Raw genomic sequence first — 15,127 nt, 5'->3', positions numbered from 1 at the left:
CATTTGTATGAACTGGTGCTAACGTGACGTCTGAAAAGGCCAAAGAACAATAACGGCGCTAGAGTGCGGTGTGTGAGCGTATTGTAGAGGAAATGATTGAAGGTCAGCAGAAAAAAGGGAAGCATGTATTTTTTCAAGCGCCAGACAGATCAAGCAGGAAGTGCATGTTTCTCAAAGCGGAAGTGCTGCAACAACTCTCGAGAAGAGCGATAAAAAATGTTCAAAGTGAAAACGAGGTGCATTGTTTTCAACTATACATAGATTAACAAAGATTGAAGTTTGACCTTACTGTAACATTTCACAGCGCAGTGGTTGGTCAGATCATGTTTCTGAGGCCAAGAGAGGTTAGAAACTGGATCAGAGTAGAAATCCCTTTGGAGAATCAAAGGTTTCAATTGAATTAGTTCTCCTCTCCATATCTCATAACAATACATTTAATTATAATTTGAACTCCTTTGCATGTCTCATGACAGTTACCTGTTTATGTTTTCCATGTATATAGATGTTGTTTGCGTTAGCACACATTTTATAATATGATGACTTTCTGAGAGGGTGCATGATTAACCCAGTAAGATGACAAGAGGTCCTTTAGTGGTTGAGGTGGCCGCAATGCCTCAGCTACTGGTGGAGGGTCAGGGTAATTCCTGCAGGCCTTTTACAAACAGGCCTTCAGGACTTTTATCACCAGCACTACAGTAACTTATGTTCATTTTGAGCAGGAAGGGAATATTTTCCCTCGCCTGCCATAGACGGTGATGTTAGTTAAAGAATGTTTTCGTATCTAATTGAAGACTGAAGGGGGATAGTACATACTAATTAATTGAAGTGGGATTATTGTGACAGTGGATTGTACACACACAAATCTATTATATCCTTTTTTTCTGTTTCGTTTTTTTTTTTTTTTTTTTTTGAGTTTCAGTCGTAGCGTGAGACATTCAGCAAACACTGTCACCACCACTAGCTACTGCAGCTTGTAAGCTCATTAAGCAAGTGTTGATGTTAGCAAGAACTTAAATGAATTTAAAAGAATTAATCCTTTTTAATTGTTTAATCCTTTTTTGCCTCATATCTGGTTCCAGGTTGAATTCATTTAAATAATTTTATTTCTACTTATTAATTATACACTGCTGGGAAGTACTGAAAAAATATGATCTACTAATAAATATTTCTTGGAAATACCATACCTACTGAATTTGAACAGGTATTAAATTGCCTTTATGTGGCAAAAATCTAATCTCGATCTAAATCTTATGCTACATAAACCCTGTTTTAAAATTTCACAGAGCAATAGCAAGATATGAAACATAGTTTCAATGATATTCTGTGGTCACAGCTGCAGGTAAATCAGGAAAATAAAAGAGTATCTTTCTCGGACCTCCTGCAAGGAGAGCCTAGTATCACTTTAGGGATTAGAGTAGTTTTGCCAGTGCAGGTGGGGTGTCGTTTCTCTCTGCACAGTGGAAAGATGTCTACCTCTGCAGGAGAGCCTTTGTGTGTTGCATATCAGCTGTGTAATCCATCCGCAGTCACTGTGTATGTGCGCGTGTATGTTTGTTGCTTGGGAGGAAAAAGAGAAAGTGTACATGTTTTGGGAGTTAAAATTAAGAAAACATACAGTATAAGAGCTTTAAGACGTCAGTGCTGTTTTCTGCGTTCTCATTGATAAAGCTGTATTCTTTCTGACGACCACCACAGCAGCAATCCCCGCGCTCGCTCATTTGTCACAAAGAGCTTATGAAGAGGACTCTGGGCCGGCCCACATATGCTTTCGAAGCCAGGCAATATGTTGTAAGTGTGTGTGATGGGCGTCAGCGAGTACCAGCGGTGTGTGTATGCGTGTTTGAAAGAAAGCATGAATGAATATTGGATGTGGGTGGATGTGTGTGATTAGTAAAAGCCATGTACAACACAGGCAGTAGCCTCATTAATAATAATTTGCCATGTCTCTACGAGGAGATTGTTTGTCACAATTTATTAAATAAATTTCTCCTCACAGAGGAGGCTAGTGTCTGTGTCTGGCTCTGTATTGATCACATGGGTCTGACACGTGTAGAATCAGGACGAATGTTCGGAGAAGATGATGACTTCATCCCACATCACATGTATCAGCTTGAGGTTATTTGTCGCTCGCTGTGTCCCGCAGCTGTTTCCAGGGCTTCCCCACCGAGCATCTACAAGGGGTCAATTCACAAAGTGTCACAAGCACCTGTGGACGAGGGGAATTTTGGGTGCGAGGATGCTGTTAATCTCACCCAGCAGTCACCCCTCTCACCATCAGGGGGATGTAACATTAGGCAAGGTGTTGGTCACACTTTGGATCTGGGTTCAGCCTACAGGACCCAGAATTCACCCCTTCCAGGGCTTTCTTTGTGCTGGTGTGCCATACAGCAGCAGTGTTATCTGTTTGTAAGTACCATGATATACCTGTATATCTATGTCTATCCGGGTGGTTGGAAAGAACTCAGGTAGATTGTATTAATCGGACTCAAAGAATCACATGTAAAGAATTATTTGATGGAAGTTTAGAATAAAATACACAGTGTGACTCACTCCTACTTATAGAAAAAAGGAGCTTTCAAGTGATTACATGATTCATCACATGTATGCTTGGAGCAGGAATGGCCAGTCAGAGACAAGGATTTACCCAGCATCTGCCTCATTGTTCATTCTTTATAAAAAAAAAAAAATCCTTACATTTTTCTCAGTGGTGTAGTATTGTGCATGTATGATTTAAATTTTTAAAAGGAGAGTTCATTTGTATGATGCTCAGTTAACATGTAAAACAATCAACCAGTGTATTTAGAAGACATGAATATATAAATAGGGATTAAATAATAAACAAAAAGAAAACCAAACTTGAGCATGAAAGAGATTCTGCTGCTGGCAGATGATGTGCATTAAATACAGTCATATAATTAACAGAGTTAATAGAAAAAAATCAGTGCCAGCTTTATTCTCACTGTTTTCAGGCTTAACAAATGCCAAAAAGGAATATAAAGTGACTTAACATCCTATCAAATGTTCAAATCAAATTGCACAATCTAAGCTAAAACTACCTCATTTGGGAGTAGGAGGAAATTATTTTTACTTTTATCTTTCATTTAAGTCCAAAGTTCATCTTTTACAGGCAAAGATTTATTGTTTTTCTCCATTTTTTACACCAGGAAGTCAGAATTTCTCTTATATCCATGCTCATTAGAATTTAGTCCATATCTGATCCTTTAGAAACATAAGCAAGGTTCAAACTGAATCCAAACCTAGAGGCATTTTTATCACTTGTACAGAAAGTACACTTGGTGATATCAGGAATTCACTCAGAAAATGTGGGAATGATATAGTAGTGGGGAGGTGAGGTTGAGGAACACAAGGCGCCTCAGTGAGGCCCGTAACAGGCCATTCCAGGTGGATGACTTGATTAGTGGGCTGAAGTGAGTGGAGCTCCTCGGTGCACCAGCCTGTGAGCCTCTAACAGGATTACAAGTCATCTGCTCTGGCTATACCAGCCAATGGTCGCTAACCTGCTCTCTACTCTGTTCTTTGTCTTCAAAACATAACCACATCCCCTCAAGAATCACTCAGCAAATGATCAGAATTAGCACTTTTATAACGATTTCTTTTGTTTTAATTTCTCCATTTGTCTTTTGGTTCATGATTGCTGTGACTTGTTTTCCACTTTCATTCAGCTGCTTTCATTTGAAGTGTACAGACCTGGATGTGTACATTTGTATTCTTACAGTGAGTGTTGATAGTTTGGTTTTGAAAGCATCTCTCCAGCTTTGTCTGTGCACAGTATCTGCCTCCATGTCAACCTATGGATCTGCTTATGTGACACATGCTTTTGGCGCCCTCTGCTGTCACTTGCGTGTCATTGCAATGGCAGCACAGCGGGGGGGTGTTCGAGGGTACATCCGTCCCTGTTGCAGTCACTGTTACCCCTCTACTTCTTCCTCTGCATTTATCTTCATCTGTCTTAATTGTTTTCATTCTTTACTCCATGCTTGTGCAGTGGGTTGGTTCTTTTGCCAACTTATCTCTCATTTCTCATTAATCCATCATATTAGAAATGTCAAACTTCATCACAGTAGAAAAGAGTGGGGGCTCTGTAGTTGAAACTGCTGCTGAAAGAGCTTTTTTATGACATAGCTACAATATAAATCCAAATCCTTCAGCCTATAGGAGCTATACCCTCTTTTAATTAAATGGTGAAGTTTGGCAAAGCGTTACCATAAAATATATGTAAACAATTTTTGTTTGAAGGAAACTGAAGCAAATGGCCGTTATATTCTTCTGATGTTGACTTTTGTCTATGTTGTCTCTTTCTCTCTCCTGCTCCTCGCCATTTCTATCTCCTCTCCCCCATGAAGCTTTCTCTCAAGCTGGTAAGCATGACCGTATAACCGCACGACTATAGCGGCATGACCATAGCATGCATGTCACGTCCTCCCAGTAACACATTGTGAATAACGTTTTGTGCGCCGTTATGTTTTTGTGGTGCTCTTTTTTTTTTAATTTTTGGATTTGAGTTATTAACTTAATTTTTTTGCTGTGACACAACGATGGACCTCAGACTCATGTCGTTGTCTCATTTTATGTGTTATTTTGTTGTTTGTTTTTTTACGTTGTGATTGTGTTCTCGTCATGTCTCTCCCAAACTGTGTCTGTGGTCTCTGTGGTGCAGATCACACTCAATTCCCACGTCCGGAATCTCATTGAGGTGATCAGATTTACTCTATGTTTTATCTGTCTCCGTCTCGTAGCCTGTCTGGTAGTCCCTATTGTCTCGACAGATTGTATATCCTCGTAACAAATACTAATCTGATCTTACATAGTAGTTGCTCACTCACGTCCTCACACTGCATGCCAATTTGCAATTTTGTTTATACAATTGAATGCTGCTCTGTAGAACTGATGGTGTATGTTGCCAGACCTCCATATTTTCAGACCAAGACATTTTAAGTATTAAATGATTTGACATTTTGGGAAATACACTTCTTTGTTTTATTGCTGAAGGTTAATTTTAAAGATTGCCACCTCTCTCATGTCGGTATAATAAATATGACGCTACAGGCAGCAAACAGTTAGCTTAGCCTAGAATAAATACTGGAAATAGGTTGAAACTGAAGCTCTGTCCCGAGGTAATAAATCCACTTTCAGTCACCTTGAAAGCTCACTGACTAGCTCGTCATATCTTATTTGTGTAATACGTATAGAAACCAAAGACAGTGAGTGTGAAGTCACAGCTCCCGGTTGAAGAAACAGATCACCTTTTGGACAGAGCTGTTTTCCCCTGTTTAGTGTTTATGCTAAGCTAAGCTAACTGCTGGCTGCTGGCTCTGGTTTCACATTTTCTGTGCTGACATGAGAGCATCTCTCAGTAAGAAAGCAAATAATTGCCAAAAATGGCAAACTAAGCTGACTTTATAATGAAAATTATGTCTTTGTATGATTAATGTCATTTGAGCATTCTTGTATTCAGTGTCTTTGAGTTTTTCATTTTCTAAATCTAGACCTGATTCCATACAGAATCATACTACAAACAACAAATTACTTAATGCCCACCCATAGTTATAGTTTTGATCATATAGAGTGGAACTACATTTTAGATAATAGTGTTTTCATCTGTCTTGGGGTGCATAGAGAGTGTCAACACTAATACATACTGTAATGTGACTGAGAAAGGAGCATGTCTCTGCATGATGACTGACAGATCTTTGTTATGCTGCATGCCTGGTAAGTGTTGCGTGCTGATACAGGGAGAAAGGGTAAGGTTGCCGTGGTAACCTAGATGCTGTGTTTGACCTGGCTCGTGTCTGACGTCAAGTCTGTTATATCCTGTGGTGCTGCTGTGACCCATCTCAATGAGATCCAGTCGCAGGCCTTGATCTATTCAGTCCACACTCAAAAATAAAGTGATAGAGGCTGGACTCACAAAGGGTTCAATATTAATGAAATGAATAAATATACTTATTTGAATAAATAGAGGAGTATTTGTGACAAACCAATAAAATTAAGAAAAATAATAGTATATAAATAGAATTAGAACAGGGTTTATAATTCCCCTCACCTTTCAGCCAATCAAATGCCCCTAGCTTACCAACTCCTCACCCCATTTGGGAATGTGCAACAGCATAAAACACAGTCCTGGATGTTTCCCATAGAAAATAACAGGGTAGTTGCTGAGGGCTAGTTTTTATCTGAGGTGGGGAAGTTTACCAGAAATGCATCTGCCAAACCAACCACGTAGTCCTTGTAAAGCATACATCTCATCTTTGCATGGGTTTGTCATCCTAACCTACTGCCAGCTAACTAGTTAGCCTCTGCTGGCTAAAGTGACCACAAAGAGAGGATGTGTGTTTTTCTCTGAAGAACATGCTAAGTTCTATATTTAGTAGCAGTTCATGTGCAGAATTGTTAAGCTAAGTTTAAAGAGGTGTTAGTTGCTGTTTCCATACACTGTTTCTACACCAATTGATTCAAAATTACTTTAGCATTGTTTTTTCTTTAGCTAAAAGGAAATAAATAAGTTAAAATAAATATACGTACAGGCCAGCTAGCACTACAGTGCTTCAGAGTACAGATAGACTATATCTGCAGAGTTTGAGAAACTGCCGAGCAGTGTGACTCATCAGTTCAGTCTTACAGCCTGGAAATATGACCCATTAGCCAGCCAAAAAACCTCTCACTCACACAACCTCCATTTTAAGAACACACAGTCCTGTCAGACAGCTTCAGAAGCATTATCCTGCTCACACTGAAACACTATATGAGCAATAATAGGATGTAGCTAACACATTATTACATTTCCAATGCATCCGCAGCAAGCACTAAATTAGGTGTGGCGACTGAATAGGTGAAAGGCCTCAAGTCTGTACACAGACAAACATCCCAACTCTCAGTGAGTGTGTTAGAGTGGCTGCAGTATCTCCTTCAGGTTGAATTATGTGGTTAGAACATAACAAGAGCTCCATTTATGGAGCTGTTATCCATTTATCCCTGAGTCTTGGCTCACAGGGTTTACAGCAAATGGAGATACTGCACCTTAACTAGATATGATCCCTGTTAAAACAGCAACACAACAAATACTGGATTATAAAAGTTATTTTTCTTTACCTTACAGTTTCTTTCCATCTCTTTCTCTATATTTGGTTCTCCTTCCTGCCTCTCTCAGGGTTCTGGACCAGAGGACTTCAGCCACCTGCCACCAGAGCAGAGGAGGAAGAAGCTGCAGGGCAAGATAGATGAATTAAATAAAGACATTCAGAAAGAGATGGACCAGAGGTATCTTTATGAAGCTTTGACTTTAGTATAAAGGATAAAGTTTTTTCTTTCCAAATATGACAAGTGATATTTGTGTTTACCTCTTTAATATGCAACAGAGACTCAAAGACTTGCACTGATCTTTGTAATTTGCTCCCACAGGGATGCTCTAACTAAGATGAAAGACGTGTACGTGAAGAACCCGCAGATGGGAGACCCCGCCAGCGTAGACCCCCGGCTATCAGAAATAGCCCAGACCATCGAGAAACTCCAGTCAGAAGTGCAGAAATTCGAGGTTAGTTCGGTGCCAGCCCTAGCTCTCGTTTCTGTGTGAATGTTAGTGTTGGCAGGATTATTTTGTTTGGTTTATGTGAGACAGTAAATAATGAGGAGTTCAAACACGCGTCTCCAATCCTGGGTAGTTCCAGAGAAGACTTGCTGCTCGTCCATATTAGGAGAAGATGTAATGCAGCTGGATGGGCTGGCTGCCTGTTCCACCTCTGTGCAGGGAGAGAGGAGGCCCAGAACAATGGCCTGGTTTAACCCTGTAAATAAATGGGAAACAAGGTGGAGTGTGAGGCGGAGGTGTTCCTCCTGTGAAGTTTCTTGCCAAATTATAAAGGCCATCAGATTCACGGATAAACAGAAATAAATCATCATGTAGGAAAAAAAAAAAGATCAGCTGCAGCCAACATTCACATAATCACTGTGTGTGTTTCAGGGCTGGCTAGCAGAGGTGGAGGAGAGGATGCCATCCAAGAGTGATACTCACAGGAGAAGTGGGATTTATGAGACCCAGAACAACACAACAGTGAGCAACAACTGTGCGCAGGACAGGGAGAGGTATGGTATACTCTGACAAACCCCTGAAATCAGCCCCAGACCCCGGAGTTGTTACACGTTTTATCCTTTCGAAAGAAAACTATGTATGTTTTCACAGTATATTTACTGTGTGTGTGTTGGCCCTTGAGCAGCCCGGATGGCAGCTACACAGAGGAGCAGACTTCAGAGACTCAGGTCAAAGCCAACACCCACCCCATCCCCACCACCACCACGCCGGAGTTTGATGATGAGTTTGATGATGAGGAGACCTTGCCCACCATCGGCACCTGCAAAGCCCTGTACCCCTTTGAAGGTAACGATTACAAATGTTTAAAATGAACACAGAAACCCGATAGTTAGCTGCTAGTGTTTCAAATCACAAAGCTTACTGGTTGGTTGGGTGCCACACACCTGCTCTCTATTGGTCAGCTGCTGCTGGTAACATCTTGTTATTTCTGGAAACAGTTCAGCGTCTATGGATGCAGGGTGGAGGAATCTGATTAGATTTCTTGGGAATGAGGAGGAGTAGGTTTGTGACCTTTCTAAGGAAATGTGCAGAGGAGGAGAGTGGGTGGAATTATAGTCATTTCTTCGGTACACTATTTTCATCTTGAACTATCAAAAGATGTTGAGTGTAGCCCTGAGTGCAAATCAGAGAGAGGTCGTTAACTAAAGAGCCTTAATCGATCAGAGGGAAAGGAGGAAGCGAAAAAACAGGAAAATCTTCCTCTATATGAGATGGTAAGAACATCAAAATGACACAACCAATTGTTATAAAAAGTGCTTAATAACTAATGACCTAACTAACACTAAGGAAAGCCAACACAACAGCACTAACAATCAATAGGCTCAGGAATAAGTCCAAATAGTGGATTTAGGATTTAGGGCCTGTTTCTTTGCATACATCTTTAAAGCCCCTGAGCCATTAGAGTCAGGATTAAAATAAAAAAGAAATTTGTACAAAGACCAAAAGATAAGATATCTACCCCCAACCCCCGATCCCCAATCCCCACCCCAAAATGGCTCCCCAGCCACCAACCACTGCTCCACATACACCAGAAGCACCAACATGTGTCTCAGGCCAACTGGTTACAATATCACTAAATATTTTGCACAAACTTGTAACTGTCTAATACAGTGGGTCCCAACCTTTAATAGGTGAATTGTGACCCTCTCATGAAAGTATGGTCATGAATCATGAGCAATGATTTTTCCATTGTTTTTGTCTCACTAAATGAATTTTCAAGGCCTGAGCAGGTAAGAATATCTATTATTTTACTTACGGGATTTTTAAGGACCTTAAGTTATAAAATTTTAAAAGGTTCTTTAGATGTTGTGATGTATAGAATATCCAGTATTTCACAGAATACCTTTTAATTGAGAAAGTCTTGACCCCCAGGTTGGTATTATTTAAATATTTTGTATATTGGAACCACACACTCCTTTAAATTTCAAATATCCACAAAGACTTTTATCGCTTTATTGCTGCTGGTGTACCCTTAATAATGCAGATTTTTCATTAATGGATAGATTAAGTGAAGAAAAGTGTGTGATAAGTTTTGTCCAAGACGATAAAGAGCTGTTATTTTCTTCCTTGAGAGGTGGATTTACAGGATAGTTTTTGCAGTTTTGCTTCATTCTTGTCCAGACTACAGGGGTGTAGACACAGGTTAGCATCCTCACTCTGTAGGCTAATGCAGTTTCTTGAGCAGCATAATGACTTGTTAAGTTACAGCATGATTGCATTTTCCTGACACGTACCAGCTGCTTTTACTTCCTCTTTGTATCCAGGAAATCTGATTTACAAATTAAGCTCTGATCTACATGAAGTTATTCAGAGGAGGTTCCTCAATCTGCACAGAATGTAGAGTGAACATTTCTTGCCTTTTTTCTTTTTTTTTTCCTCACACCTTTGCAGGCCACAATGAGGGTACTATCTCCGTGGCTGAGGGCGAGCTGTTGTACGTCATAGAGGAAGACAAAGGAGACGGGTGGACACGAGTACGCAGGAACGAGGACGAGGAGGGATACGTCCCCACATCCTACGTTGAGGTCTTTTTGGAAACAAATGCCAAAGGTGCTATGACATACATTTAACTCAGCTAGTGTGTTTTTGTTACTGTGAGTCAGTAAGTTCCCAAATACGTGCAAAATGAATGGGGCAAGTTATGGAGGTTAAAGATTGTTACTGATAGCTCAGACAAAAGAAAACCCTCCCCACACACACACACACATGGATTTGTCCATTGTGCCTCATGACAGTTGGGACGTGTGTGTCACTGTACACCGTTCATGAGCTCTGAACACAACATTTGTTAATGTTTAGGAAATGACACTGAATGCCAGCTGAGCCCGTACAAGAAGTGTGTGAAAAGAAGCTCATAGTTCCTCACTTCTTGTTCCCTGCAGTGCCACTTAGTGGTCATGCAGTCAAAAAATGACCCCCACCCCCACCCCCCGGTTTAAAGCATGATGGGACAAATCACTCACTGACAATCACGTGTAAATTTCAAACACAGTGTTTGTTTGTTTTTTTTTCTTATCTTATTTTGTTTTTTAAGATTTAAAATGTCAGATTACCATATTCCAATCAAATTAACATGCTTTTAGTCAAGAGTCCGATCCACAACCTCTGTCAAATATTTGAGCCAATATGGTTATAAACCACTAAACTCAGCTGAGTGAATGTACGCACCATCTGAAGTGTCCCCGAACATCAAGTGAAACTTGAATCATGACGCAAGTCGTTGCGTTTCAGTCACTTGTTGTGCTGTAAAGGAAAGCATGCTCCATGTGCAATCATGCAAATGTAATTTAAATCTGCTGTAAAATATGAATACATATTGAAAGATATTTTTGTAGTCTAAACAGAAAGAAAAAAAATATCCCCCCTCTCAAGTGTTGCATGCTGTAGATTGATCATAGTGCTGTTACAACATGAAAAAGTTGAGAAGTAATGATTCACCCCTGGTTAGGGTAAATTTTATAAGATTAATAATTAAATTAGGTAACTAATAACCCATTTGACATGTTTTTTTTTTCTTTTTTAATCCACCTTTTGATAATGATAGTGTTGAGCTCTTCTGGTCCTTTTTTCCAGGCCAGTGGTAAAGGAATAAAGGACTGAGAGTTAGCTGTACTAAGCTATATGGTGAGACTGGGCTGAGACACGGAGCTGGTCATGACTTTAAAGCTTTGTGGTTTCTTCTTGCATGAGTCTCTGAGCGGCTCCTCTGTGAACGGTGCATTCCCTGTAAAAAGCATGGCGTGTACGGCCTTTGTGCCATTTCACTTCACTGCTAAAATAAGGAGGCCTGTGCTACTTTTCAATACTCAGAAATCATCTCTTTCATAACTCATCACACAAGCCTTTGTTTAACTTCCTTTCACACGTTTTAATCAGCTCTGACGGCTTGTTACTGGCACAGCATGGGGGTTCTTCTGCGCAGGATGTCATTTTACATCAGCGCTGTAAATACACATTTCATGCCTCCTGTGATTTTTATTGAAGAGCGTCTGAAATGTGGTGCATGCTGCAGTATTTGTGGGATTTTTGTCCTTGTTGTGACATGATCGCAGCATGTTGTGACAGAGTCGAGTGGCTGCGTTCTAACATGCATTCAAGCCAGATGAAAACGTTAGTAGAGTAAGCTGAAAGGTTTTTAGTTAAACAGATACATCTTTGGGTAAAATTAGGTCCTTCACACATACAGTATGTGCAGATTGCATTCAGTCAGTTTGAAGTATTTTCATATATGCAATGACTTCTTTCTTCTTCTTCTCCATCTCTGAATGTTTGGGTTGCTGTTTTTGACTCGATTTTCCTTTAAAACGATCTAACTTTTCTTTTTGTCATTCTTTTTTTTTTTTGTTTGTTTGTTTGTATTTCCTTTTTTTGAATTGCAGATTCCTAAAAGTGTGAGGCTGGCTGAGGAATGGCAGGGCAAGCAGCCTCGGAGAAAACCACCACGTTCCTCACACGCTCACAGAATCAGAGAGAAAAAGCGAAAGGTGACCTGAATCTAAAAGAGAGAGAGAGAGAGAGAGAGAGAGACGGCCAATAATAACGCATCTCAATTTCCAAAACCGTTAAAAAAAAACAAAAAAAAAACTCATCAGCAGTTTTGCGCTTCCTCTGCAGAACTCTGCAGGATAAGAGAAATTCATCTAAATTTTAGCGCTGATAACCTTTTCCATTCTTAACACCCATTCAGCAGTCACAGCCACAGTATACGATTTGCTTTTTGTTGTTGAGCAAAGCTTTGCTTCTTAATGTAACTAACTCCGCTTGCACCACGCGCGGTCATCAAAGTGTCTGTTGGCTTCCTCGCCCCTCGCCCCTTTGACTCTGCCACATCTCTGTTTCCTTACTCCCCCCCCCCACCGCTGCGCACACACACACTCGCATACGGCAGAGGGTGTGGTCAGAGACAGGACGGAGACCAGCAGGAGCCTATGGACAAAAGACCAGCTGGAGGAAGCCGTGTCCCTCTTCATCCAGCTGTGTGTGTGTGAGAGTGTGTGTGTGTGTGTGTGTGTGTGTGTGTGTGTGTGTGTGTGTGTGTGTGTGTGTGAGAGTCATGAACTCCTCACTCACTCACTCATTGACTCTGGAGAGAATCATCCTGGGTTCATCTGCCTACATATGAGGCTGTGAAAACCTCACGCTCACCTCTCTCTCACTAAAATCAGCTCCATATTTGCAGGTTTCACCCGACTGGAAACTGAAGAAGTTGAAGGTGCTAATCATCTTTTTCTGAGTCATGTCTTTCTGGTTTGTCTGACTGATCTGAACGCTTGTGCGTGCGCCTTATTATGAAGGTTTTGTGTGACGTCGTTTCCCGTTTTCTCCACATTGCAATCACTCCCCACATCCCCAGGACCAACTGTGGAGGGAAAAGAGATGATGATGGGTCCATTCACCATCACCCTCATCCAGCCAATACCTGTCTTGTCACTGGTGTCTGTTCCTCTCTCTGACCACACCACACCCCCTCTCGCTTCCACGGCCCCTCCCTGCTCAGGCGGCTCAGGCTATCCCTTGGCTGCTTTGAGCCCCCTACCTACCTTGTTTTTTATTTTTTTATTTTTTTGCAACAGCTCGAGGGGCGGGGGCCTCTCAGCGTTGTGGTGTGCTGCATGCTTGCCCTGTCTTCCTCTTTGCCGCTCTGCTGGCAGCCCAGAAGAGGTGGTGGTGGTGTTGGTGGGGGAGGCTTACACCCCCCCCTCCCCCCCCGCCTCCTGCCTCCAGCCTCCAGTCTTTCCGTTCAGTTAACCCTCATTGCCTGGTCGTACTGTTTGAATTAACCTGAATGCTACTGTTTGGGTTCGGTGCCTGTGGTTCTTTTTTTCTTTCTTTACTTTTTTTTTAAAAAGAAAATCTCTTTCCTGTTGGTTCAGAAAGCATGTTTCCTGTTTTTAACAGCAAGTGAGTGATCACCTCCTCCTCCCAGTGTCCCACCCAGTTTAATCTCAAAACTGTCAGAAAAGGACAACAGGGACCCGAAATGTTGTTTTCTGAATGATCTTATGCATAGGTAGGTCATGGATGTCTTGTGCATTTGTTTTACTGTAATTTCACAATACAGTATGTTGTTGTATGTTAGTATTGTATGTTTTGATCAGAGTGTCTAACGCAAGTTGATGTTAGTTTACAGTTAATCACCTTGTGGGAATGTCTCCACTCGGTCTAAGCAGCAGTCGACCCAAAAATAAAACCTATGAAGATTTGATTTCCACCTAAAGTTTTTACAATGGTCCACTAACTCTCTACTGTATATGAAAATATACTGTGATCCATCATGTTCCTGTGAATTTCGTGACTGAAGTGTAACAGAATCAACTGTTTTTGGGCCTTAACTGGGTTTGTGTTCGATCACTGAGAGGCAGAATGATGCTGATGTTGGCTGTGGTTTGGTGAAAGGATGAAGATGTGATTATCTCAGAAGTTTGGGGGGCACAGCAGTTTTTTATAATCATGAAATGAGAGGAAACGTGTCCACTGACCCCCTCCTCCGGCTCAACGGCACATAATGTATGTGATTTTAACAATTTTTTTTTTGTTTTATATTTGATGATCTTAAGTTGAGATTCCGCTTTGTGTTTTTATTTTAAGCTGGAGATTTATTGTAGCTTTTTTCTGCCTGAACGGGACTAACATCCCTTAACTGCGAATATAAGTAACAATTACATCGTGTGTGTTTTGGATGAAGCCATTGCTGAATATTCATCTGATGCAGAATATTATGAACACTTGATGATGAGTAATGGACATAATGACCATTTGGAGTCGTGATGGAAGGAATGATCAGATCCCTGCTGAATCGAATTTAAGACAGTACCACGTTGGCTTTTTCACCACCCATCTCAAGATTTCAAGATATCAAACAAGCCTTTTTGTTCGTTTTGTTGTTTCTGAGTGATAAATGACAAGATAAATCTGACGAGGCAAAGGCCACCGCTTCAGTGGCAGCAGTAGCTTTATAGTAGCCGCCCGCTTGCCAGTGCTCTACAATGAGACCACCACAAACCTTTTAATCGATGCCCCAGAATAACCTGCCTGTACAGTGGAAATGGCGTGATGGAATTAGAGAGAATATATATGAATATATAAATAAAGTTTAAAAAAGGAAAACATCTATTTTAACTATTGAGAGTCTTACCATTACTTTATCTGCTTTGCAAAGTAAGACTTCCTTTCCTTTGTAAGGTCTACCAAATGGTGTGTTTTGCACTTTTTCGTTTGTGTTCCATTTGGTAGCCCATGCTTGTGTTTTGGAGCACTGAATACTTTGTATTGTGTTTACTGTGCCAATTAAATATGCCTGGAAAGTAAACAGTGTTGTGTTCTGTCCTTTATTTCCCCTCTTGGGAATCAGGCACAATCAAGAGCTGTAATCTCACAGTATCAGTCATCACTGAGAGCAACTTTAATTATCTGCTATCAATCCTGGCTTTATGAGAACACACTATAGATGTTTATAGAGAGATCTGACGGTAAAGCTTGATAATTTATTCAATTAAGTGAAGATTATGCTTATCACAAATA

The 15,127-nt window shown here is 40.8% G+C and overlaps 1 protein-coding gene across 17 annotated transcripts in view; it reads left to right on the top strand.

The window, feature by feature from the left end:
* Positions 1–14,915, top strand: part of LOC108898806 (formin-binding protein 1) — a 58,438-nt gene extending 43,523 nt beyond the window's left edge. For 4 of the 17 annotated variants that reach the window (XM_051072974.1, XM_051072979.1, XM_051072973.1 and 1 more), the window contains exons 11-17: positions 4,365–4,379; positions 4,679–4,714; positions 7,169–7,278; positions 7,420–7,552; positions 7,979–8,100; positions 8,232–8,392; positions 9,998–11,158. In XM_051072974.1, coding sequence (XP_050928931.1) covers positions 4,365–4,379; positions 4,679–4,714; positions 7,169–7,278; positions 7,420–7,552; positions 7,979–8,100; positions 8,232–8,392; positions 9,998–10,176 — 756 coding nt within the window. In that variant the 3' untranslated portion in view covers positions 10,177–11,158. Of the gene's footprint in view, positions 1–4,364; positions 4,380–4,678; positions 4,715–7,168; positions 7,279–7,419; positions 7,553–7,978; positions 8,101–8,231; positions 8,393–9,997; positions 11,159–11,179; positions 11,231–11,985 lie in introns of those variants that run through there. The other 13 variants (XM_051072982.1, XM_051072981.1, XM_051072985.1 and 10 more) reach the window with 10 other exon arrangements.
* Positions 14,916–15,127: the final 212 nt, after the last annotated feature.

Source organism: Lates calcarifer, linkage group LG9 (assembly GCF_001640805.2).
Source record: "Lates calcarifer isolate ASB-BC8 linkage group LG9, TLL_Latcal_v3, whole genome shotgun sequence".
Classification (NCBI taxonomy): Eukaryota; Metazoa; Chordata; class Actinopteri; family Centropomidae; genus Lates; species Lates calcarifer.
The sequence above is the reverse complement of the archived record's forward strand: the minus strand, read 5'-3'. Positions and strand labels throughout refer to the sequence as shown.